At 43.2% G+C, this 25638-nt stretch overlaps 1 protein-coding gene across 1 annotated transcript in view; it reads left to right on the plus strand.

The window, feature by feature from the left end:
- Positions 1 to 25638, plus strand: part of LOC124595665 (discoidin domain-containing receptor tyrosine kinase B-like) — a 412183-nt gene that overhangs the window by 127923 nt on the left and 258622 nt on the right. The window contains exon 3 of the mRNA XM_047134513.1: positions 18696 to 18927. Within this exon, the coding sequence (XP_046990469.1) occupies positions 18696 to 18927 (232 nt within the window). The remainder of the gene's footprint in view (positions 1 to 18695; positions 18928 to 25638) is intronic.

Below are 25638 nucleotides of genomic sequence, written 5' to 3' on the forward strand. Positions count from 1 at the left end.
CCGCCAGTGCAGACGGTATTTGCTTCGTGATACATTACACGTGTTAAAATGGACCGTTTACCAATTGCGGAAAAGGTCGATATCGTGTTGATGTATTGCTGTAGTGATCAACATGCCCAACGGGTGTGTGCTATGTATGCTGCTCGGCATCCTGGACGATATCATCCAAGTGTCCGGGCCGTTCGCCGGATAGTTAAGTTATTTAAGGAAACAGGAAGTGATCAGCCACATGTGAAACGTCATCCACGACCTGCAACAAATGATGACGCCCAAGTAGGTGTTTTAGCTGCTGTCACGTCTAATCCGCACATCAGTAGCGGACAAATTGCGCGAGACTCGGGAATCTAAAAAAATTCGGTGTTCAGAATCTTACATCAATATCGATTGCCATATTTCTGTGCGCCAGGAATTGCAAGGCGACGGCTTTGAACGTCGTGTACCGTTCTGCCACTGGGCACAAGAGAAATTACTGGACGATGACAGATTTTTTGCACGCGTTCGTTTAAGCAACGAAGCGTCATTCACAAACAGCAGTAACGTAAACCGCCATAGTATGCAATATTGGGCAACGAAAAATCCACGATGGCTGCGACAAGTGGAACATCAGCGATCTTGGCTGGTTAATGTATGGTACGGCATTATGGGAGGAAGGATAATTGGCCCCCATTTTATCGATGGCGATCCTAATCATGTAATGTATGCATATTTCCTACGTAATGTTCTACAGATGTTACTACAAGATGTTTCACTGCATGACAGAATGGTGATGTACTTCCAACATGATAGATGTCCGGTACATAGATCGCGTGCAGTTGAAGCGGTATTGAATAGCATATTTCATGACAGGTGGATTGGTCGTCGAAGCACCATACCATGGCCCGCACGTTCACAGGATCTGACGTCCCCGGATTTCTTTCCGTGGGAAAGTTGAAGGATAATTGCTATCGTGATCCACCGACAACGCCTGACAACATACGTCAGCGCATTGTCAAAGCATGTGCTAATAGTACGGTAGGCGAACTACTCGCTGTTGTGACGATTGTCGCTACACTTATTGCCAAATGCATTTAGGTTGACGGACATAATTTAGAGCATTTATTGCATTAATGTGGTATTTACAGATAATCACGCTGTAACAGCATGCGTTCTCAGAAATGATAAGTTCACAAAGGTACATGTATCACATTGGAAAAATCGAAATAAAATTTTAATTTAAAAAACCTACCTGTTACCAACTGTTCGTCTAAAATTGTGAGCCGTATGTTTGTCACTATTACAGCGCCATCTAACACAAAGCGAAAAAAGTGGTCCAACTAAAATATTTATATTTCTTTACGTACTACACGAATATGTAAAAAAAATTGGGGGTTCCCATTTAAAAAAAATTGCAGTTGATATCCGTTTGTCCTATGGCAGCGCCATCTAACGGGCCAACAATAGCGCCATCTGGTTTCCCCCTTCAAGTTAGACAAGTTTCGTTCTTTGTAGCTTTTTCGTTTGACGCTTATTTCGCCAGATATTTGGCCCGGTCACGATCAATGGAGCGCCCTGTATATACATACTTTCCCGTTCCACTTGAGGTTAGGGCGACGGAAAAACGAATGCCTGTATACCTCCGTACGAGTCCTAATTTCTCGTGTCTTATCTTCGTAGTCCCTACGCGAAATATATATTTGAGGCAGTAGGATCGTTCTGCAGTCAGCTTCAACTGCCGGTTCTCTAAACTTTCTCAGTAGTGTTCTTTGAAATGAATATCTTCTTCCCTCCAGGTACTCTCATTTGTGTTCCCGACTCATATACGTAACACTTGCATGTTGAACAAACCTACTGGTTACAGATCTGGCAGCTCGCCTCTGAACTGCTTTGATGTCTTCTTTCAATCCGACCTGGGGCGGATCCCACACACGCGAGCAATGCTCAAGAATACGTCGCCCTAGCGTTCTATATGCGATCTCCTTTACGTATGAACCACTCTTTCCTAAAGCTCTCCCAATAAGGCGAAGTCGACCATTCTCCTTCCCTACCACAATCCTCATATGCTCGTTCCATTTCATATCGCTTCGCAAAGTTACGACCAGATATTTAAACGACGTGACTGTGTCAAACAGGGCACTACTAATGATTTTCTCCCTTCACACCTCCTCTGTGTTACCACAGATGACGTGTCACTGATCTCATTTGTACTAAGATAGGAATATGAGCGAGGTGCCTAGTCGCTTTCCTCCCTTACGTGAAGTGAATAAGTTCTGAATAATGTTCACCAACCTGCAGTCTTCTCTGGCAGTCTTCCCCTGCCCAGAAAAAGGCTCGTACGTCGTGAATCTGTTACCTTAAGGCTGTAATAAACTGCTGGCGATGAGCTGGTATTGTATTAAGATTTAAATATTGTTTAAACGTGGTGTCACTGGCATTTTTATTGGCAGGACACGGGAAACTGCCAGTTGTAGTCCACTTTATGGATCACAAATAATTTCGATTCTTCACATTGTCACAGAGAATAAACGAAATAATGAATTGTGGATTTGCGTAGATACTATCAAACTAGTTGTAAAATAACGGACACTATTAATTAAGTTCTTAACCGATACCAACCGTGAAAGACAAGTCTGTCCTCGGAGACCACCGACCGAGCTCTTATATTTACGAATCAGAGATTTCTAAATTAAGTCTTAACTGATCCCGATAGTGGGATATGGTATGTCTGTCCTCCGACACTGCTGATCCAGTTCTCTTCTTTACAAACCAAATATTGTTAATTAAGCCTTAACTATACCGACGGCGACAGATCGAGATGAGCGAACCACCTCTCCGGCAATCCATTTAGGCGAAACCCGAAGATCTCCGAAGTGCTTCGTCTGCCTTTTCGTTTATCAAGTGTTAATCATTCTGCTCGTAACTAACACTTTGGTAATAAAGGAATGGAAGTGCCTGGTGGCTTTCGAGTTGACGCCACTTCGGCGACTTCCGTATCGATGGGGATGAAAATAATGATGATAAGGACAACACGGTACACAGTCCCTGAGCAGAGAAAATCTCCGACCCAGCCGGGAATCGAACCCGGACCGATAGGTATGTCATTCCTTCGCGCTGACCACTCAGCTACCAGGGACGGACAATAAATAAATGATAAGCCTGCTACTGAGAGATGCTTTTATATTAAATGCAAGTAAATTCACTGTTTAGTTTTTCTAATGTAAATAACAGAAGTTTATCATTTTGACGCGATACTTCCGAACACAACAAACAATCGCGGAGAAGTTCAAAATTTAGGCGGTCTTAATCAGGTCACTCGTACCGTATAAGCCATTTGTCACCCGTGCCTCACACCACATTACGTCATCTTCCAACTGCTGCCTTCTCAACTGCTCTAAGTAGAGCTTCTTGTAGCTGAATATTATGGCTACAGATCCAGAAATATTACAACCTCAACAGGAAAGGGAACTGTAAACTGGCTAGACTAATAGCAGAAAACTTAGGGTGGAGGAGGAAATGCTATGCGTGGTAAAATACCAATGGTTACACGTATCAGAGCAGCACATTTTTTAGGATACGAAGTACAGAAAGAAACCAAGTTTTAAAAAATAGGATAAGATTGAAACAAACATCTAGTTTCAGAAATAAACTAAACACCATAATTCTGGTGTATTCCATCACCATAAACAGCTGTTGGTTAAAAATTTTCAGCAGTCAGCAGAAATTTTGTTTACATACAGTTTTATCTCAGTCAGTGTGAAGTGCCAGCTATCGAAATATTCGAGGTCTAAGCAGTAAAATTAATGAACTTCTTACCTGAATCGTTGAATTAGAGCCATCAAACTTACTTTGCATAATGTACCTCTCTGAACATCATGTGTTCACTCATACATATGGGTTAAGTATTACAGGATTTATGTTAGTATCTTATTTTTATAGAGCAGAAACGGAGAAAGGAAGATTTGTAACATTCGTCAGGAACCGTCATAAAATTAACAACATGGACACCCATAAATTTTGCATAGAGCAGGATGTGCAACGGAAGCATAATCTGATACTAAATCCTTCACAATAGTAAATGTACGCCGAGCACTTGCAGGTAATTTTAATCTGTTCATGAATCATCTTGAACCTCTACTGGGCTATTTGACAGCAAGAAATGAATAGATAATTGTTGCTATTGATTTTAATGTAGATTTTCTAGACAACTCTTTCACTAAGAATTTATTACAGTCAATAATATTATCATTCAGTTTAATTTCTACTGTAAACTTCCCAGCTAAATTTGCTAATTGTTCAAAACAGCTATATGGCTAATGGACAAAATTATTACAAATGCATTAGTCAATCCTTCTCCGACAATAACAATCAGTTCCTTGCGATAACTGTAAATGAAGAACACAATATAAATTCTGCTATATCCGAGTTCAAGAGAACAGTTAGTAACCAAAAATTGATTATTTTTGGAAACTTCTGACAGACACAGACAGACGTGATGTACATAGAGCTTATGGCATGGACGAAAAGTACCCTTTCGCTAATCATATCCTTACTTTACGTGATAACATTTACCCCAAAACTAGCTCAGATTAAACCAAAATTTACAAAGAGAGATGGATTATGCAAGGAATAAAGGGAAGCCTACCTTGTAAGGCAAATACAATTAAGTATCTGCCTGTCAATTGCAGCTTTGATAGTGATGCTATAGCTCATTGCAAGACATACTGGAAAATATAGTAACTTCGATATCAAAACAAATGCATTGCAAGAAAAAGACCAAGACTTCACACAGCAAAATAAAGAAAATATAGGATATAATGAAGGAGACAATGGCAGAACCAGAGCTGAAAAAGAGAACATAGCGTTAACGGCAAGTGATACGTTGCTAACAGGTGTGCGTGCAATGTTGCAAAACTTTTAGAATGTTATTGAAAAGATGAGGCTGTTAGGTTCGACTGATGCTGTCATGGAATATCTGAGAGCAGTCATCATAAATAAAGTCAGAAATATGAATATGAGCCCCACTACAAGCAGGATTAATGTCTTCCATAAAAATCTTTAAAATAAAAATATTGTTTTGTTGTGATGAGATATCAACAAAGTAACTGAAGAGTGTGCCTCTGAGTTTAGCAGCATGTTATGTTATCTGTGTACCCAGTCGGTTATCAGTGGAACATTTCCTGGGTAGTTGAAACTTGCTGAAGGTAAGCTTTTGCACAAGAATGGAGAAAAAAGACCGTCAAATTTCCGTCTGATTTCACTTTTGAAAACATTCTCAAAAATTGTAGAAAAGTTAATAAACAACCGACTTATTAACCAACTGACAACCAATAATACACTGCAGGAGACAAAATTAGCACACCTGAAAAGATGACATCGACTTTGATCCGATGATGGCACATGCCTCCTGGTGGGGAAGAAGATATAATGATAATGATTTGAACGTCGACCGCCAACAGACAGCGTAGTGGCATAGCTGCCAACCACCATCTGTGTCTGCTCTTTAATAGGGAATGGTTACAGCCAGAAGGCTCAATGTGGTGCAAACGTGTGCACCAAGAAGGCAGTTATGCCACGGAGATGCACTTGTCGGTCCTACAGCCAACTGAATGAGTTTAAAAGGGGTCGAATTGTGGCCTCACGAATGACGGGATTGTTCCATCTGAGAAGTGACGCCATAATTTCACGTGCTGCGTCAGTTGTGCTACGATGCTGATATCTGTGGTCACGTGAACATTCTCAAACCCATAAATGAGGTTCTGGACGTCAACGCAGAAGAGATGCCCGCCAGGATAGTAGTATTGTAAGGACAGCAGCAGCAGATCGTGCAGCTACCACAGCACAAACAAAAGGGCTTGTGAGCCCACGTGTCAACACGAACTGTTGGAAACCGCGCTTTAGCAGAGGGACTACGTGCTCGCAAACCTCTAGCCTGTGTTCCACTCACACCACATCACTGAATTACACGGCTCGCCTGGAGTCGACAGAGGGTAACTTGGAACAGCGCGCCGGGGTCTTCACCGATCAAAGCAAATTCTGACAGCACGTAAGTGATGGTCGTTTGCGTATACGACGTAGACTAGGAGAACACTGTCCCTCAGAGCGTATTCATTCAGGACACATCGGCCCCATCCCTGGCCTTACGGTCTGGGGTGCGATAAGCTACGTCTCTCGTTCATCTTTGGTGTTTCTGGAGGGGACGCTAACTAGCGCTAGGTACGTGCAGATTGTTGTTAGACCCGTTATTTTGCCGTACTTAAACAAGTATGTGATGTGTTAATTCAGCTGGATAATTCCCACACTGCCCGCGGAAGTCAACGTGCTCTACAGTACGTGCAGGAACTTCCCTGGCCAGTACGATCTCCGGACTTGTGTCCAGTCGGGCACGTGTTGGATACAACAGCACGAGAAGATTCTATTGCGATTCGTCGACCAACAGCTCTTACCGAATCAGGTGATGAGGTCGGGCAGACTCTGCATAACATATCCCAAGACAGCATTCCCTATGTGTACGATCGACGGGATACCAGAGTCAGAGCCCGAATTGCCACACTGGAGGAAACATCACGAAGTAGTACGTGTGTTTCAGCCTGGGTCGATACCTGTACAACTGCTACTGCTACTCATCTGTAAATGCAGTCACTTGATGTACTCCATATGCACTGTTGCAACAATAAAATTGAGTGTATTGGAAACCTTCAAAAGGGTGTACTAACGTTTCTCCGCCAGTGTATGTTGTCATTGTAACAGTTCAGATTTTTGAAGATCTCCGATGTTGAGAAGGCTATGTACGCAAACAGAGATTGTTCATATGTTATTTGACAATAAATTAAATATTATGGGTCTATTTTGTAATCTGTAAAGGCATTTGACTGCGTAAATGTCAGTACCATTTTAAGTAAATTAAGATATTGCGGTGCTGCGTCTCTGAAAGGCGCCAAAGGGTGTCAGTAGGAGAGAGACATGTATCACACATCATCCAACAAGGAAATAATTACATGTGGTATCCCAAAATTATCATCTTTAAAGCCCTTATTTTTTCTTGTTTATGTCAATGACTTCCTACCAGTAAGAGTACCAGATGCGAAGGTTTTTTTAAGTTTTCCGTAAATAAAGACAGCAATAAATAGCCAATCAAATATAGTATTAGAAAGAATAGTTAATGAAAATGTGTGATAAGAATTTTTTGAGGTGTGAACTGAAGAACATTCTGCAGAGGCCCGTTTAGGTATCTAGGGGTATTAACTACTCCTTCCCAATATATTTAGTTCTTAACGAAATTCGTCGTTAGTACACTGGTGTCCAAAATTCAGTCACCGGCAGGGGTGGCCGAGTGGTTCTAGGTGCTACAGTCTGGAACTACGCGACCGCTACGGTAGCAGGTTCGAATCCTGCCTCGGGCATGAATGTGTGTGATGTTCTTAGGTTAGTTAGGTTTAAGTAGTTCTAAGTTCTAGGGGACTGATGGCCGCAGAAGTTAAGTCCCATAGTGCTCAGAGCCATCTTTTGCACCAAAATTCAGTCAACAAACCGTTATTTCACAACCCCGTGTCTAATTCATGTTATAAGCAATCAAACTCACAACAGATGTCCGTACGGTCGTATTCAGCACGGCAGATGGCAATCTGGTCTACTGACAGACCCGGCAACGATGACGTCAGGGCACCTATAAATTGGAGTAGAGTTCCACGGGTATATCCACACTCGCTGAGTACACAGTCACAGAAGGTGCAGTACGGCACAGAAAAGAAGTCTACCAGACTCTGCGGTGGAGGACCATAGGAATAACGGATGCAGGACACTCGCAAACTGATGTGGCTCGATGGCTTAATTTGAGTCGTCCTGTTCATTCTCGGATGTGGTTGCAGTTTATGAAGCCCGAAAGGTGTATCCCGAAGACCAGGGCAGGGCCCACCACGTGTGACATCAGAAAAATAGGACCGTTATTTAGCTGTAACGATAGAACCATATCACCTTGGTACTGCACGACAACTGTTATCTGACCTCGCAGCATCCACAGGTCTTGTTGTATCGAGGCAAACGGTATACAGAAGGCTTCAGCGGAGTGGCCTTTATGGTCGGATACCTGCTGTATGTGTACCTCTGACACTCTTCACAGAAGAGAACACCTACAGTGGAGTCGTCAACATGCCTCCTGGCAATCGAACAATGGGCCAATGTTCTTTTTACAGACGAGTTCTGATTTAGTCTGGAGAGTGATTCTCGACGGATTCGCCTCCAGAGGGAACGTGTAACACGTTTTCAGAACCCAAACGTTGTGGAAAGAAACCGATACCGAGGGGGACCGCTAATGGTGTGGGCAGGGATTGTGTTGACCACTCGAACACCGCTTCATGAAATTGCACAGGTGAATCGGCAAGGTTTAAATGCTGTCAGGTGCATTGATGACATATTGGGACCTCATGTGCTGTTGTTGCGAGGTGCTGTGGGCCAAGACTTCGTACTGATAGACGAAAATGCTCGACCTCATACAGCACGGATGGTTGATATTTCCTTGCAAACGGAAGATACTGTACGCATGTCGTGGCCCGCTCACTCTCCCGATTTGAATCCCATAGAGCAGGCTGGGATGCATTAAGGAGACGGATTGCATCGCGTCAGCATCCACCATCCACTCTCCAAGACGTGCAAGCGGTTCTGCAGGGAGAATGGGCCTTATTGCCTCATCGCGACATTCACATGCATTCACAGCATGATCCGTCGTTGTTAGGCCTGTATCGCTGCCAGAGGTAGTCACACCCCATACTGAGCGCATTAACCAGGTGTGTGAGAATCTGTTAAGTTCAAAAAGACGAAGAAGATTTTTGTGTACAGTTATAAATGTTGCATATTGTGTATTCCTTAGAATGTTTCTACTTTTCTATCACCTGTTTATATATATATATAATTTCAAATCAACAACTCCATTCACACAATCAGTACTAGAAATAAGAATAAACTTCACAAAGACGACTCAGTTAATGAAATCAGTACTGGAAATAAGACTAATTTTCACAGAGATTTAAAGTAATTTACTTTGGTCCAGGAGAGTGTCTATAACTTAGGAACGTATATTTCCAATAACTAGGCAGCATGTATAAAAAGTTTAATTACTGATAAAGTTCAGTTTATCATGAACCTGAAAGATTTGTTGGTGGCCAACTTCTTCTACTCCACTGATGAATTTGTCATCAGAAGTGACTGATGTGTATATATTGCTAATAATATCTAATAATGCAGTACGTCTCACTGTCTGACTTCGTTATGCATTCAGTCCAGTAATGCCATCATTGTAAATAAATTTTATGAAACGAATGTTCTGCTTGATGATGCATGGCTGCAGCAGCGTACGAATTATGATAAGCACCGCAGTGTATTGACACTTACATGTTATGTGGCAAGTTTGTACTAACTTTTAAATGAAAATGCGTTTAAGATATTTGTACTTATGCCACATCAATGAGTACCATTTAACTTGGGATCTTTAGAAGGTACATTAGCGAGTCTGTAGTTCTTTGTAAATAGTTATAATGTACTCTTGTTTTCTGACATATTCTACAACCTTGAGTATCTTTCTACTATGAATTTATTGGAACGAAAAGTACATCAAATCTAATTTATAATCTAATGTATTACTCGTGCACTCCTACAGAAAATTCCCCCTACAGCACTAATTTTGTTTCCTTGTAAGGGACTCGAACCTTTCTCATTGTGTTTAAAATATAATAACTTGTTTATTTGCTACTTTCGGTTCACGTAAACATAAAGAATGTCTCCTTAGCATTTTGATTTGACGCAGCTCTTCCATTTGCACTTTTTAAAGTATACATCTCTCCTATAACTTTGTACGATATAATAAAAACAACGAAATTTAGTATAAAACTAAAAATATCTTGTTCATATTTTAAAAAGAATTTAAAATTTGAAAGATCTCCGTTTTCTACACGTAGATACACACAAATTTCATTAACATTAAGTATCACCATCATTTGCGTCTTGCTCTTCTGCGATGATGACAGGAGATCTTAGTTTAAAGTGCAAAGTCGTGAACCCTCTATGGAGAAATAAGTTTGTCTTCTTGTTGAACACAGATTTCGTGATCTGTTAACCAAACTTAGTCCCATACGATTTTAACGTTGTTGCAGATAAATCTGTGCTCTTCGCTACCTACAAGATGAGAGAAGGTGCATTTGGGAGAGTCTGATAGGTGTATTCCATTTTCCTGTAAATTGTTTGATATTTTTCTGCCCAAAGTGCGATACGAAAAAGTCTCTTACTAGTGATGGGAGGACTCACTCGTGTATGTTCTCTTATATTGTTTGCCGATCACAATTTGTTTATTTTTGTTCGACATTGTTTCCTTGTTGCCGTTCAGTTAATTTTCCTTTCTCAACTTCAGTATGGATTTCTTTGGGATTCGTGCATGTATGTAGTTGTAATCGATAAAAAATGGTTTGAGGCGTCTATGTCCTTTCGGGATGTTGTGCACATCTATTGGCATTCCTTTCCTCCTTTATTAGATGTGCTATGTGGTTGATGGGTTGTGGTTTTCTTAGTTACAGGTGCCGCTTGTGCTCTTGCTTTACTGGTGATATCAGCTAGGTTCAGAACTCCTGTCTTGGTTGAAACTAACAGTGTCATATTTAACTTTGAATGTAATGCCCTTGGCTAATGAAATAGCCTAGTAAGGCTGTTTCCTGCGAGGTTGGTAAAATATAGTTGGTCTTATATTTGGTTTAGGTATTTACTTAGGTCTTTTTCTGGATTTCATCCAAGTTTCTCATGTTTCTGAGGACACTGTCATAGTTAGCGTCGATGATGTGCTGTATGTTGGGCCTGAAGTCAATGCCACAACATTGCGAGTTCGTATACTCGGTTAGTATTCCTTTGTTCTGAATTTGCATTTCTCTGCCACTGCACGTTATGGCATATTGTCTATTGAGCTTAGCTTCCAATGCGAGTTCATACTTGACTATTATTCGGAAGGCTTCTTGTGTATACCATACATTTGTGTCTATGAAGTCCACGGCATCGTTTATGACATGCATGCGATTTTTTGTCATTCATATGCAAACGCAATATTTTTGGTCATGGTAACAAGCAGTAGTTCTGTTCAGTAGCACTGTTAACAAGGGACAGCCACGTCGTATCGAGTTTTCTATCTCTATTTCCTTATTTAGTTGGCCATTAATTAGTATTTTGGGCGCACTGTTTTACAAGATGTTGCGTATTACTTCTGTAACCCGGTTAGAGTCATATTTGCATTTTATGGAGAAGAAGAAGGTGCTCTACTTAAACAAATGCCTTGTACAGTATTAGTGAGACGGTGGCACTTCTCGTTCTCCATAAATTCGTTGTTGCATTTCGGTCTCTGCAATTGCATGCATTTTCTAGTATTGAAATGTTGTCACCCAAACTCATTTGCTGTTGCCTTGTCACTGTGTTCATTGTTTTTTTTAACCTGGTTGGCAGAATTCTGCCGAATATTTTCACCCACTGTTGCAGAATTGGGATTTTCGGGTCTGGCGCTACCAGTGCTTGCATCTTATCCTTAGGATTTTTTTTCTTTTTTACATTATAGTTGTGCCACCATGTTTCCATTTTTTGGATCTTGTTCACCAGTAAGCCTTGATGTTCCGATGGTATCAGTACCTCATTTCGGTCTTCTAACCGACGCCCACATTGTCTTAGGAATATTAGTATTTGTGCATAATAGTTCGTTGTATACAGGGCGAAGCGAAATTCGCGCACTCGGGCTTCGCAGCGCGACTCCTCACATGCCAGTGATGAAAAAATGTCTGTCACAAAATTTCGTCCGGCGAGTACATTCGAGAGAGAAAGGACTTTAAAGAGTGGCAGTCTGGCAACACTGTAACCACATGTACAGTAAATTATCTCTGTCAACACAGATCAGTTGCGCTGTACAGTTGTAGCGCTGGATAGTGTTTTGGGTTGGCACGCAGGAGGTCAAGGGTTCGATCCTGTGTTCAAGCTTATGTTTTTTATTTGATAAATGTAGTCCAGGTGGTACAGTATCTGGCATCTTAATCGTCAACAGCGATTGCAGCGGGTTCTCTGGAAAATATTTGCACTTACATACTACAATCGTAGAAATGGAAGCGTGGACAGCTTTGAAAGAAGCCCTTTGCACGTCGTGGGCTCTAATTTATTCGCAAAACTTCATCTACTAGATGCGAAAACTGTTTTCTTTGTACCTTCCTCTAATTGTCACATAGATTAGTGCCTCTTTCAGGTCCATTACATTTCGATAGAGCCTTACGTTATCAGTAGGACTAGCTATGTGCTTTGCAAATAATGTCCAAACTCGGTCACTATTTCTGTGTGTTATCATGGTCCCATTAGTTGTTTCAACAGTCTATTTCTTATTTGTGTAACGATGTATCTGTTGTTTCCGGCTTTACAAAATGTTGTAAATTTAGGATACATGTGGCATAAGAAACGGTATATGTTACAGTATGAAATGTCAGAATGAAATAAGCAAATAAAAAAAAAAGCGCCCCAACCCAGGGTTACACACTCGACCTCCTGTATGCTGACCCAAAACTCTATCCACTGCACAAACCGCACAGCACGGCCGAAATGCGCTGTCAGAGGTAGTTAACCTTTATGTGGTAACAGTGTTGCCAGATTGCCACTCTTTAACGTCCTTTTTCTGCCAGATGTAACAGCCGGACGAAATTTTGTGAGAGACTTTTTTTATCACTGGCGTGTGAGGAGTCGCGCTGCGAATTCCGAGAGCGCGAATTTCGCTTCACCCTGGATATGTTGCAGCTGTTTCCGTCTTTTTTTTAATATTTGATACAGTTCTGCAGGCAGTTCGTCTAGACCTGGGGAACTGTTATTGGGGGTCTATTTAATCGTGCACATCAAATCTCCTTCGTCGATCGAGGCTGTCCGGATGTTTACTTGTTTATAATTCAGATTTCCTTCTTCAGTTTCGAGTGAACTCATTCCGTGATTTAGGGCTTTTTTGCCAATTGACGCTTAATAATATCTGCAGATTGTTTCTTTAATGTTATGTTTTTCTCGTGATTGTTGTTTCGTCGCCTTATTTTATTTCTGTTATTATTTTTCTTCGCCCTCTGTTGTATTTTCGTAAAGGGTTGTGCTCGCAGGTTTCTGCCTTTCCGCTGGCGCTTACTTTCTTTGCCTTTATTTGATGTCCCTACAGTTATTTTAATTTTAGGGCCAAGAAGCTCAGTTTAAATTTATTTATCTCCACATACTTCCCTACTGTTGAAGCGTCAAGGCTGTGTAATTTACGTAGACATCCATAGGGGACCTGAGTAGTCTTCTTTTGCAAGTGACCTCTTAGTCTCGAATACTTCATAAACAATCCCTTTTATACTTCGCTTCGAAAATCTTAGTCACCGCTTGGTCGTCGTATCGTCGTGTCATATGAGTTAAATTGTTCTGCACATTCATCACAAATGGAATGACGTCTTTTATGGAATTCTTCAGCATTTGTGTGACATCTAGTTCCCAGGGGTTTTAGCGTTGTAAGTTTTAGTTCTAGAGGTCAATTCTATTAATGTGTTCTGTATAGATGTTGTGCATCATACTTCCTCGTGCAGTAAAGGTCTTTCAAGATATTCTGCCGAGACAACTTGCCGAAAGATTCGAAATGTGAGTAAATCCTGGTTTTGCTGTTTGTCTGATCTGCCACTATCTGCCAGATGGATTTCTTTCACTAAGAACGCAAAGTCTGAAGAAGGAGATCAGTATTCAACGGCTCGTCGAGAACGGGATCATTAGAGACGGAGCACAACTTCGGACTAGGAAAGGATGGAGAACGAAATCGGCGATGCCTGTGCAAAGGAAACCTCCTGGCATTTGGCTTAGGCGATTTAGGGAAATCACGGAAAACCCGAATCAGGATGAGCGGATGAGGGTTTGAACCGTCGTCATCCCGAATACGAGAAAGTGCTGGTTGGGTGTCTAGTCTTTGCTTCTGGCGCACAGCTGAAATCACCTACTGTCGTTGTGAATTCCTTGTAAGGTCCAAAGAGCGGGACTATTTCGCTTTTGTAAAAGACCTCTCTTCTGTGGCATTGACGTTTTGCAAGTGGGGCTTATATACTTATATTAATAACTGAGTAGTTATTCTAGCAAGCTCGATATCGTGAACTCGGCAGCCGTTAATGATTCTTGGTGAATAACGCAATCAGCCATAACGGAAAAATTTGTTGTTGTCTATGTTACCTGCGATGCCTCTGCTACTTGTCAGTTTTTTTTATCACTTCTCTGGTGGCTGTAGCTGTTTCCAACTGGGACCCCCCCCCCCCCCCTCACCACGATTGTTAATGACGCTGAACCCCGCTATTGCGTCAATTCTCATACTCGTTCCTTCTTCCACCATTAGAATAACGGCATCTGACATGCAGGAAAGCTTTCAGTTTTTCTAGCTTCGAAGGAGTTTACCGGCCGCTGTGGCCGTGCGACTCTAGGTGCTTCAGTCCGGAACCTCGATGCTGCTACGGTCGCAGGTTCGAATCCTGCCTCGGGCAAGGATGTGCGTGATGTCCTTAGGTTAGTTAGGTTTGAGTAGTTCTACCTCAGATGTTAAGTCCCGTAGTGCTTCGAGCCATTTGAACCTTTGAATCATTTGAGCTTCCGCTGCTAGAGTTCTGTGTCTGATCACCACCAAGACAGACGCTGTAGGCAATCACCGACCGGCGATTGGGCTACGTATCTTTGTATACACCGCGCGCGAACGTCCGCTGTCGATCCGCACGTACACCGGCATCTCCATAAACAGCGCCCCATTTAAGAGATAAAAGCCAGACTGACTGTCTACAAAGTCAGCGAGACCAAATCTATATACTCAGACTGGACTACCGAAATAAAAACAAGACCGCGCCCATCATTCATTACTATCTCCAGATATCCGCAGATGTGAACGTAAGACGGGGTATCCATGTGGCAATTAATATGTAACTTTCTCCACTTAAAACCTAGAATTCAGAGGCACCTGACCAATTCTCACCGCCGTCCTTTACAAATTTGCCATCTGGAGCAATCACCGAAAGGATCTGGTAGGCTGACACCTCAAACGGAAGTTCAAAGAAACGTATAGTTCTAATACCGAGACCAGCGAGGGCAGAAATAGCTTTACCGTCATAGTGTTTGAATTTAAAGACACCAGTAGAGGATTCTGCAATTTTATCGCTAAGTTCAGAATCTTTCATCTTTATATACAGAGTACTGTTAAAGATTAAAATATCGACAGTTTATTATACCCATTTCTCAATTACTGTATAATTAGGTCTGGAACAGGTCCAGTCGAACGTAAATTTGATTGTGTGTTTCCCACAGGGCAGTGTTATTTTTACTTAAGAAACTTCGAAGCGAATGTGTAGGGTTATCACAGCACAGGAACTTACGATTGAAGAAAAATGCTTCATATGGACATTTCGAATGGTTACCGAGATAGAACACATTCAATGTACATGGTTATTTTTTGAATTATTCAGTACATTGTCACATTTCCTCATGAACACGTGTATGACAGTTAATAAATATTGTAACATGCGTTTCACAAAGTACGAGTATTAATTGAAACTTACAAATTTTTAACACGTTCACCTCTAAACGTTACTGTACACATCACATTACAGCTGTTGCACAGCTCACAATAGTTGTTCGAATACCCGACGGTCTACTTCAGTGCATGTGTGCATGCTTCCGAGAACGTGTTGTGTTTCTTGTTTGAGTACTTCTGCACGTTCGCTAGTGAGGGCAGGAGCATCTATGATGCGACCAAGCAGTTCATATCGCTTATTACCCTTTCGTTCGTACACTTCAGACTTCATCCAACTCCATAAACAAAAATCTAATTGCTAAGGTCTGACGATCTTGGTTGCTATTTAACTGTGCTACCACGACCAGTCCGGTGATTACTTTTAGTGTGTTTGAAATGTTTCCTTATACACTGAGGAAAATTTGAGGCTCTCCTTTATGACAGGAGTAAATGCAGTCCTCGTGGCCAACGGAACGTACTCAAACGAACTTGGAAATTCGTTTGCACTGTACGAGTAGTTGGTGATTACTAGATGACGAATATTACGTGGGTAGATGATTCCGTTCCATGTAAACGTAGTTTTGCCAGTGAATAGTTTTAATAGACGAAAATGACGACTTTCATTTAACCAGTAATATAATTCAAGTCATATGGCATTGCCGCCTATATGAAGCTTGTGGACCTGCCGTATGCGAAATGGCACAAGTTATTCGAATATAATGTTCGCCATACACGTATTCGTGCGACATTAACAGGTGCAACAATCGTCGTGCTCTGGTACTAGGACTACACTGCACCATTTTAAAAATGTGTTGCTATACCTGCATCTGATTTTGAACCACAAGTTCAGAAAAAATATTGGAACATCGAAGAAATGTGCTGAAACTCGCTTAACCACTTTACTATCAGGAATTCGACGTTTCGGAAAGCGCCGACGGCAATCTTCGGTACCAGCAGGAGCACTGTAATCGCTGAAGCCTTAAACTTACTCCATATCTGCATGTTATTTATTAGTATTGATGTGTGGCATTTTAGCCAGTGTGTGTCCAAACACAGTTAAGCGATGCTTCTCTCTGACGTACTCTTAGACACTCGCACTACTTCACTCACAACGCGCCATGGACAACCACGTGTTCAGTGGGCTAGTTTAATGACTGGAAGACATCCCGAACAATGATATTGAAAGCAACGAGGTAGGTGGAATTAGAGAGTTTTTTTGGTTAAAATACATATTTTCGCGCCACTTGACGAGAAACAAATGTACATCAAATGCTTTCTATCTCGGAAATTATCCACAGTACGGCGTATGTCCACATGAAGTTCTTTTCTTCAAACGAACGTTCCTGTCATATCCCTGAACACTGAAAATTCCTCTACGGAGACCCTGTAGAGATACGCCGTGAAAGGAACTCATACTCAACGCAAAACAGAAAACGTCCGCTGCAGAAAACCTCGCCGTGTAGCAATTCCTCAGAGCTCTGTCGCTAAAGACAGACTCCGCTACTGATAGCTTTAATAACACAATGACTCTTCATTACATAACTACTTTTCTTGCTCATTTTCAAAGGCGATTTTTCCGAGAATTTCTGATTTTCACTTACATCGTGTGTTTTGTAAAATTGCATCCACACATCCTCTAATCACACAGTAGTTTACAGCAAGTCAGCCAAATAGGCATGTAAAATACTCAGCCGGAAAAACTTGGTACAAGCGTTTTGTTGCAAAAGTGCATAAATAGTATATGAAATGATTACGACTACAGATCAATAGCACAAGCGGTTTTGAAGTACCAGGAGTCGACCGAAGCTGAAACTCCCATATCGGTACGTGGTGTGGGCTCCACGGGCGGCAATACAGATGCTAATTGTGGCATCCAGTCTATCGTACATAAGGGGAATACTGTCCTGGGATGCATTATGCCACGGCTGCTCAACCTTCTCACGTAGTTCTCTAAGAGTTGTGGACTCACGAATCGCACGAATCACTTCCCGTCCCAACACATCCCACAGGTGCTCGACTGTAGACAAGTCTGGAGATCGTGCTGGCCAGGGAAATTGCTCCACGTCTGTAGAAAACGTTGAGTTTCACGGGCAGTATGTAGGCGAGCATTATACTTTAAAAAGAGAAGCACATCACCTTCCAGTTGCAAAAACGACAAAAGATGGGGTCTAACAACATTCTGCACGTACAGAGGGCTGTTTAGCGCCCCCTCCAGAAACAACAAGGATGATCGAGAGTTGTAGCTTACTGCTCCACCCCCACCCCCCGCCACACACTAGACAATAAGACCTGGGATGGGGCCAGTGCGTCTTGGACGAAAACACTTTAAGAGACAGCGCTCACCAGGTGTACGTCGTATGCCTAAACGACCATCACTTGCTTGCAGTCGGAATCTGCTTTCATCGCTGAAGACCACTGCGCGCCATTCCATCTTTCAAGTTATCCTGCCCGCCGATGCTGAGGCGTGAGTGGAAGACGGGTTACAGGTGTGCGTGCCCGTAGTCCCACTCCTAATAACCGGTTCGAAGACGTTCGTGTTGGCACTCTTGGGTTCATAAGCCCTATTTTGTGTGCTTTGCTAGCTGCACGATTTGCCACTGCTTCCCTTTCAGTCTCTGCTGCGTGGACGTCTGTGCTGCGTGGACATTCAGTACCTCACTTTTCGGGTGTGAGAATGGTCTCGTGATTACTGTTATCAGCATCCTTGCACATGTAACTTAGCACATCCAACTTATATGTCAATTCTCCGGAAGGACCGTCCTATAATTCCACAATCCGATTTCAAACTCGCTTAGTTGGCTGTAGGAAGCACGAGTGCGTCCCCGTGACATAGTCACCTGCTTGCTTCACACATCTGTACCACACTATGACCATTCCCTATTAAAGTGTACACACAGATGGCGCTGTGGTAGCTATGCCACTACGCTATGTGTTGGTGGACGACGTTGAAACCACTATCTGTACATCTACTACCCCACAGATGGCATATACCGTCATCAGGTCAAAATCGATGTCTTCTTTCTAGGTGAACTAATTTTCTTTTTCCCTGCTGTGTAGATTGATGGGCAGCCTGTAAGGTTTCCTTGTTTCAGTTTGGAGACACATCTGTGTATAATTGTCAATTTGACGTGTTCGTACCAGTGCGGAAGTGACCTCGAGACTCTTCTTGTGCCCGCGGCAGGTTGCGCAGCGAGCGCGGCGGCGGCGCGTGGTGCCCCAAGTCGCAGGTGTCGCGCGGGGTGCGCGAGTGGCTGTCGGTGGCGCTGGCCGGCGTGCACGTGGTGACGGCGGTGCACACGCAGGGCCGCTACGACCACGCGCGCGGCCAGGAGTACGCCGAGGAGTACTCCGTCGAGTACTGGCGGCCCGGCCTGCGCGACTGGAGGACCTACCGCCGCTGGGACGGCAAGCAGGTGAGGCGCGCGCTCGCCAGTTCTGACGAAAGCACAAGTGGACTTTTCAGGCCAAAGCTGAGTTCTGAGCCGCTGCTTACTCATTTCAGCAAAATCTTACGAACCGAGAGACCTTGGTCGATATATAAAACCATTCACTAACGTTTCCTCCCCATTTCCGAGAGACATCGTCAGAGATGAACCAACAAGTGGATTTGCTGGTCATCTTTGAAGATTTCTCAGCAGATCGAGACGAAAAACTATTGAATAACTTTTTTAACCACCATGGCCGCTCAGCGGAAGTTTTGAATGATGTAAACACCGCCCCTTCAACTTACACTGTGTTATATATATTTTTACCATCACACTTATTTACCCACGGAACGAGTCAGTGAACGGTGTAAAGAATACTAATTAGACAATTTATAGACAGAAGAAAGTACAGAATTAATAAATATTGTCAGTTCTTTTGAAGAAGATAACGAAATACGTTAAAACCAAGAGCCACAAAGGGATATAGAACAACAGAGAATACAAGAAGCAAAGAGTTAAAATAGCGTGACTTTCAAATAAAAAATTTCGGGTTTCTTAGGTTTCCAGTGCAGAATATGACTCTGTACGGAAATACCATGGACAGAAAAGATATTAAGACCGCAAAATATGAGAGTGAACGAATGTTAGATACGGATAAAGAGGCGAATAAGCTAATCTGCTCCGAGTTAACGCAGTCGTCAATAGACAAAAGGAAAATACAAAGAAAGCGCTGCTGCGGGGGACTCGCATATAAAGAACAGGAGTTTCCCACAAGGTAACCTTTCAGTTTAGCGGAGGTTGAAACTATCGCTTCAGTTTTAAAATTCTTTTATTATCACGCGACCAGTTTCGAGTTCTCATAAGCCCATCGTCAGGTGCCGAACTTGCTACTGTGGACCCTGAGCGCCGCAGTGGACGTGTAATAGGCGCGGTGTACCACCTATGAGCGCAGAACAGGGACTCCTGAATTTTTCTGTTCTGCTGGAAGCCCATTATGTACACTATGTGATCAAAAGTATCCGGACACCTTGCTGAAAATGACTTACAAGTTCGTGGCGCCCTCCATCGGTAATGCTGGAAATCAATATGGTGTTGGCCCATCCTTAGCCTTGATGGCAGCTTTCACTCTCGTAGGTATACATTCAATCAGGTTCTGGAACGTTTCTTGTGGAATGGCAGCCCTTCTTCACGGAGTGCTGCACTGAGGAGAGGTATCGATGTCGGTCGGTGAGGCCAGGCACGAAGTCGGCGTTCCGAAACATCTCGAAGGTGTTCTACAGGATTCAGGTCAGGTCTCTGTGCTGGCCAGACCACTTCGCCATAGGCCGTGCATTATGAACAGGTGCTCGATCGTGTTGAAAGATGCAATCGCCACCCACGAATTGCTCTTCAACAGTGGGAAGCAAGATGGTGCTTAAAACATCAATGTAGGCCTCTACTATGATAGAGCCACGCAAAATAACAAGGGGTGCAAGCCCCTCCATGTAAAACACGACCACACCATAATACCACCGCCTCAGAATTTTACTGTTGGCACTACACACGCTGGCAGATGACGTTCACCGGGCGTTCGCCATACCCACACCCTGCCATCGGATCGCCACATTGTGTACCGTGATTCGTCACTCCATACAACGTTTTTCCACTGTTCAATCGTCCAATGTTTACGCTCCTTACACCAAGCGAGGCGGCGTTTGGCATTTACCGGCGTGATGTGTGGCTTATGAGCAGCCTACTCCCGACCACGAAAACCAAGTTTTCTGACCTCCCGCCTAAAAGTCGTAGTACTTACAGTGGATCCTGTTGCAGTTTGGAATTCCTGTGTGATGGTTTGGAGAGATGTCTGCCTATTACACAGTACGATCCTCTCCAACTGTGAGCCGTCTCTGTCAGTCTACAGACGATGCCAGCCTGTACGCTTTTGTGCTGTACGTGTCCCTTCACATTTCCACTTCACTATCAAATCGGAAACAGTGGACCTGGGGATGCTTAAAAGTGTGGAAATCTCGCGTACAGACGTATGACACAAGTAACACTCAATCACCTGACCACCTTCGGAGTCCGTGAGCTCCGCGGAGCGCCCCATTCTGTTCTTTCACTATGTCTAGTGACAAGTGAGGGCGCTGATTTGGAGTACCTGGCAGTAGGTGGCAACACGATGCACCTAATATGAAAAACGTATGTTTTCGGGGGTGTCTGGATACTTTTGATCACACAGTGTTTGTAACCTGCTGAATAATCCACAACTTTCCTTACAGTCCTCAAAGAAGATTTATCTGAGTGCAAATCGATGTTTTGGCCTTTCTTCATTGAATGACTTACGCAGTTTCTCCAGAATGAGATAACACAGCTACCAGCTGGAGTGGCTGGCGATCGATGAACCGCAGTTCACTTGCGGGATGGAGGTGTCCGGTACAGATATGGCGCTGAACCTCCCGAACTCTGAAGCGAAATGGAATGGTGAAAGATATTGAGTACATTGTATGTTACAGACCCACTTCGAATACAGAATATTTATTACTTTTAGCGCACCTCGCAAAAACAAAAAGGAATTTTACATTTTCTCTGGAACACCCGTAAAATTTCTGATAAATCACTGAAGTTACTTCGAATCATCGTAAGATCTCTACATGAGAAAAGAGACAAACGCTTATAGTATTGTTACTTTCATCGAAATAATGACTTATAAATATCTCAGTTTTTTTATTTTTTTATTATTTATTTCATGGCCTTCATTGGACCACTCTAGTCAAAAATACAAAGTTGTAAACAAGTTGTTACACAGGGATACGATTTGGTTCAACAATAACTTAATATGATATTTAAATATCTCAGTTATTATCATATTACGTAATATTGGTATCTGGGTTAACTGAACAACGTTAGTGGGAGTGAAATAATACTGTTTCAACAAAGCAGCTGTTTCATGGCGCAGGGAGGGAGGGGGATGATTTGAGTGATGTATTCCAGACGTAAACGACAATCTGCCTATGTGAGACAGCCATAACGATTGTATTCTATACGACTGTAGATGGTCGAGTGTCTTCAAGATGGTGTTGTGTAGACTGTACGGACACTTACTGTAGAACTTCGAATATCCGGAAACCACGAACGCTTCATACTGCAATGGACAAATTGATCCCATTTCTAACGTCTTAAATAAGAAAATTATTTTCAAACTAGGTGCCACTTATCGGCTGGTCATATAAGTACATGAAATATGTAAATTTAAGTTTCTATAAATATCATATTCGTATATTGTTTAATGTTTATACTTATAGAATCTTTCGTCATGGGAATTTAATGGAAGCGTTTATGCTGAAACTCATCGTCAAAACATTTTCCGAGAGGTCAATGGCCATTGCAACACTTTTGAAGTCACTGTTTGTTGCGTGATAGTCACGTGGCGAAAGTAGGAGAACGGCTAGGAGGAATGCGAGGGGTGTGTGACTGAGTGCCCAGCAGTTCACGACGAGCAATAACAATAGGGCTGTATGTGTGGGGAATATGCCCCTACCATTAAACGGCAAGTGCATTGCGATTAAGTGACCGTGATATTACTCACTGACGCTGTGCTTTCTCCCACATTACAATTTCATCCTAAATTCAAATCTTTTCACCTATTTTGAGTTAAAATCATGATAATGGCCATTGTTATTTCAGTATTTGATCACAGGAAAAATTACTTAAAGTCCAATTACGTAATTATTGTCTTAAATTATATAAAAAGTTATACTGTGTTGTACCTGGCAACTATCGCTGTAAAACTGCGATGTATTTTTAGCCACTACATTGTACGTACGTAGTTATCAATGTTCAAATCATTTATGATCGACGTAGTATTGTTGCGAGCGTGTGACTGCATTGTGATTGTGGTGACATGAATGTAAAAGTGAATATGTTTCTTTTTGTGTCTCTGCTACGTTTCATTTCCTCTACTATTGCTATGTCGTGAGGAAAAGGACTTGTGGTGGTTTATATTACATTTTGTGAAAAGTGTTTTAAAAAGTTTCCGGCTCTCTTCGATACGTTTCTTGCGTGCCATATTTTGGAGGGAATAGATGTACACAATTTTTGTTGGTTGTGTGGTTACGTAATGGTAAATTCATGCCCACGTCCAGTCAAAATATTAACTCGTTTGAGTTCCGCATTTAATATGTTGATGAAAAAAATGAAACAAACGTGTGTTGCTTCGCTGCAGGAACATAAGTAGTGGCAATATCTCAGCATATTTTAATTTTCAGGCAGTTTAGCGTTATTGTATCACGGTGTTTCTCCAGTTACGCCAACTGTACGTTGCAATAGAAATGTCAAAATTAATTCGTGTAGAACTTTATACGTTGTTTGAGAACTGTTCCGCCATAAACCCGTCCTATTGTGGTGCTCGCAGAGATGATAGATACAATTCCGTAAGGGCAATCTGACATCCAGTTCTACTGGCATAACGCAAAAATTCATAATGTGAAGGACGGCAGAGCCACTGAATAAAATATGCAATCTTTACTTCAGTGGGCAAACGGAAACACCAACCGAAACATAAGAGGGGTTTCAGGTACCAGATTTTTTCCGTTCCTATACGAATGTGCACATCCCACGTCTCAGAAGAAGAAAGCACCCCCAAATACGACAATGTAGATGCAAGAATGTTGTACACCCTACACGTTCACTTGATACGTCGCTCATCCAGCTCGTCTGGTACTGTATGTTGTTCGTCTGCCATTCGTTCATCACTGTTCTCCGACGGCCATTGTTGATGTTTTTTTGATTAGCAAAGGGTTTACGTGAAGGGAGATTCCCTACAAACAAATGCTTGCCCTCTTTCACGCCATCCATGATTGTTAGAGGCACTGTTGTCAGGAAGCGAGGGTGTGAGCTTACACAAAACTCGCACAGTCCGAGATGATGTACAGGTCTCTCAATTCTATTATGTTTGTACTGAGATGTACATAATTTGTGATATGAAGTACGAGGGACATTCGGTAAATACAGAGACAGATGGGTGCTGAAGAAAACAGCGTATTTTTGCAAAATGAAGATTTGACTAGCTCACAACATAATCCCCACCATAATAATATACACTCCTGGAAATGGAAAAAAGAACACATTGACACCGGTGTGTCAGACCCACCATACTTGCTCTGGACACTGAGAGAGGGCTGTACAAGCAATGATCACACGCACGGCACAGCGGACACACCAGGAACCGCGGTGTTGGCCGTCGAATGGCGCTAGCTGCGCAGCATTTGTGCACCGCCGCCGTCAGTGTCAGCCAGTTTGCCGTGGCATACGGAGCTCCATCGCAGTCTTTAACACTGGTAGCATGCCGCGACAGCGTGGACGTGAACCGTATGTGCAGTTGACGCACTTTGAGCGAGGGCGTATAGTGGGCATGCGGGAGGCCGGGTGGACGTACCGCCGAATTGCTCAACACGTGGGGCGTGAGGTCTCCACAGCACATCGATGTTGTCGCCAGTGGTCGGCGGAAGGTGCACGTGCCCGTCGACCTGGGACCGGACCGCAGCGACGCACGGATGCACGCCAAGACCGTAGGATCCTACGCAGTGCCGTAGGGGAACGCACCGCCACTTCCCAGCAAATTAGGGACACTGTTGCTCCTGGGGTATGGGCGAGGACCATTCGCAACCGTCTCCATGAAGCTGGGCTACGGTCCCGCACACCGTTAGGCCGTCTACCGCTCACGCCCCAACATCATGCAGCCCGCCTCCAGTGGTGTCGCGACAGGCGTGAATGGAGGGACGAATGGAGACGTGTCGTCTTCAGCGATGAGAGTCGCTTCTGCCTTGGTGCCAATGATGGTCGTATGCGTGTTTGGCGCCGTGCAGGTGAGCGCCACAATCAGGACTGCATACGACCGAGGCACACAGGGCCAACACCCGGCATCATGGTGTGGGGAGCGATCTCCTACACTGGCCGTACACCACTGGTGATCGTCGAGGGGAACACTGAATAGTGCACGGTACATCCAAACCGTCATCGAACCCATCGTTCTACCATTCCTAGACCGGCAAGGGAACTTGCTGTTCCAACAGGACAATGCACGTCCGCATGTATCCCGTGCCACCCAACGTGCTCTAGAAGATGTAAGTCAACTACCCTGGCCAGCAAGATCTCCGGATCTGTCCCCCATTGAGCATGTTTGGGACTGGATGAAGCGTCGTCTCACGCGGTCTGCACGTCCAGCACGAACGCTGGTCCAACTGAGGCGCCAGGTGGAAATGGCATGGCAAGCCGTTCCACAGGACTACATCCAGCATCTCTACGATCGTCTCCATGGGAGAATAGCAGCCTGCATTGCTGCGAAAGGTGGATATACACTGTACTAGTGCCGACATTGTGCATGCTCTGTTGCCTGTGTCTATGTGCCTGTGGTTCTGTCAGTGTGACCATGTGATGTATCTGACCCCAGGAATGTGTCAATAAAGTTTCCCCTTCCTGGGATAATGAATTCACGGTGTTCTTATTTCAATTTCCAGGAGTGTACTTGTACCAACAATGGACTAGTTTGTTTATACCTGATGCAAAGAAGACTTTGTTTTGTTGTTAAAGCCACTGTCCCTCAGATTCTTTCATTCCATGATTTGTCTTTCGGACTCAGGTACGAAATGGTGTAGCTTCAACAAACGTTAAAATGTTGTTAGAAACGGCTTACCTTACCTTTCACAACGTCGTTTCAACCAT

This window comes from Schistocerca americana, chromosome 1 (assembly GCF_021461395.2).
Source record: "Schistocerca americana isolate TAMUIC-IGC-003095 chromosome 1, iqSchAmer2.1, whole genome shotgun sequence".
Classification (NCBI taxonomy): Eukaryota; Metazoa; Arthropoda; class Insecta; order Orthoptera; family Acrididae; genus Schistocerca; species Schistocerca americana.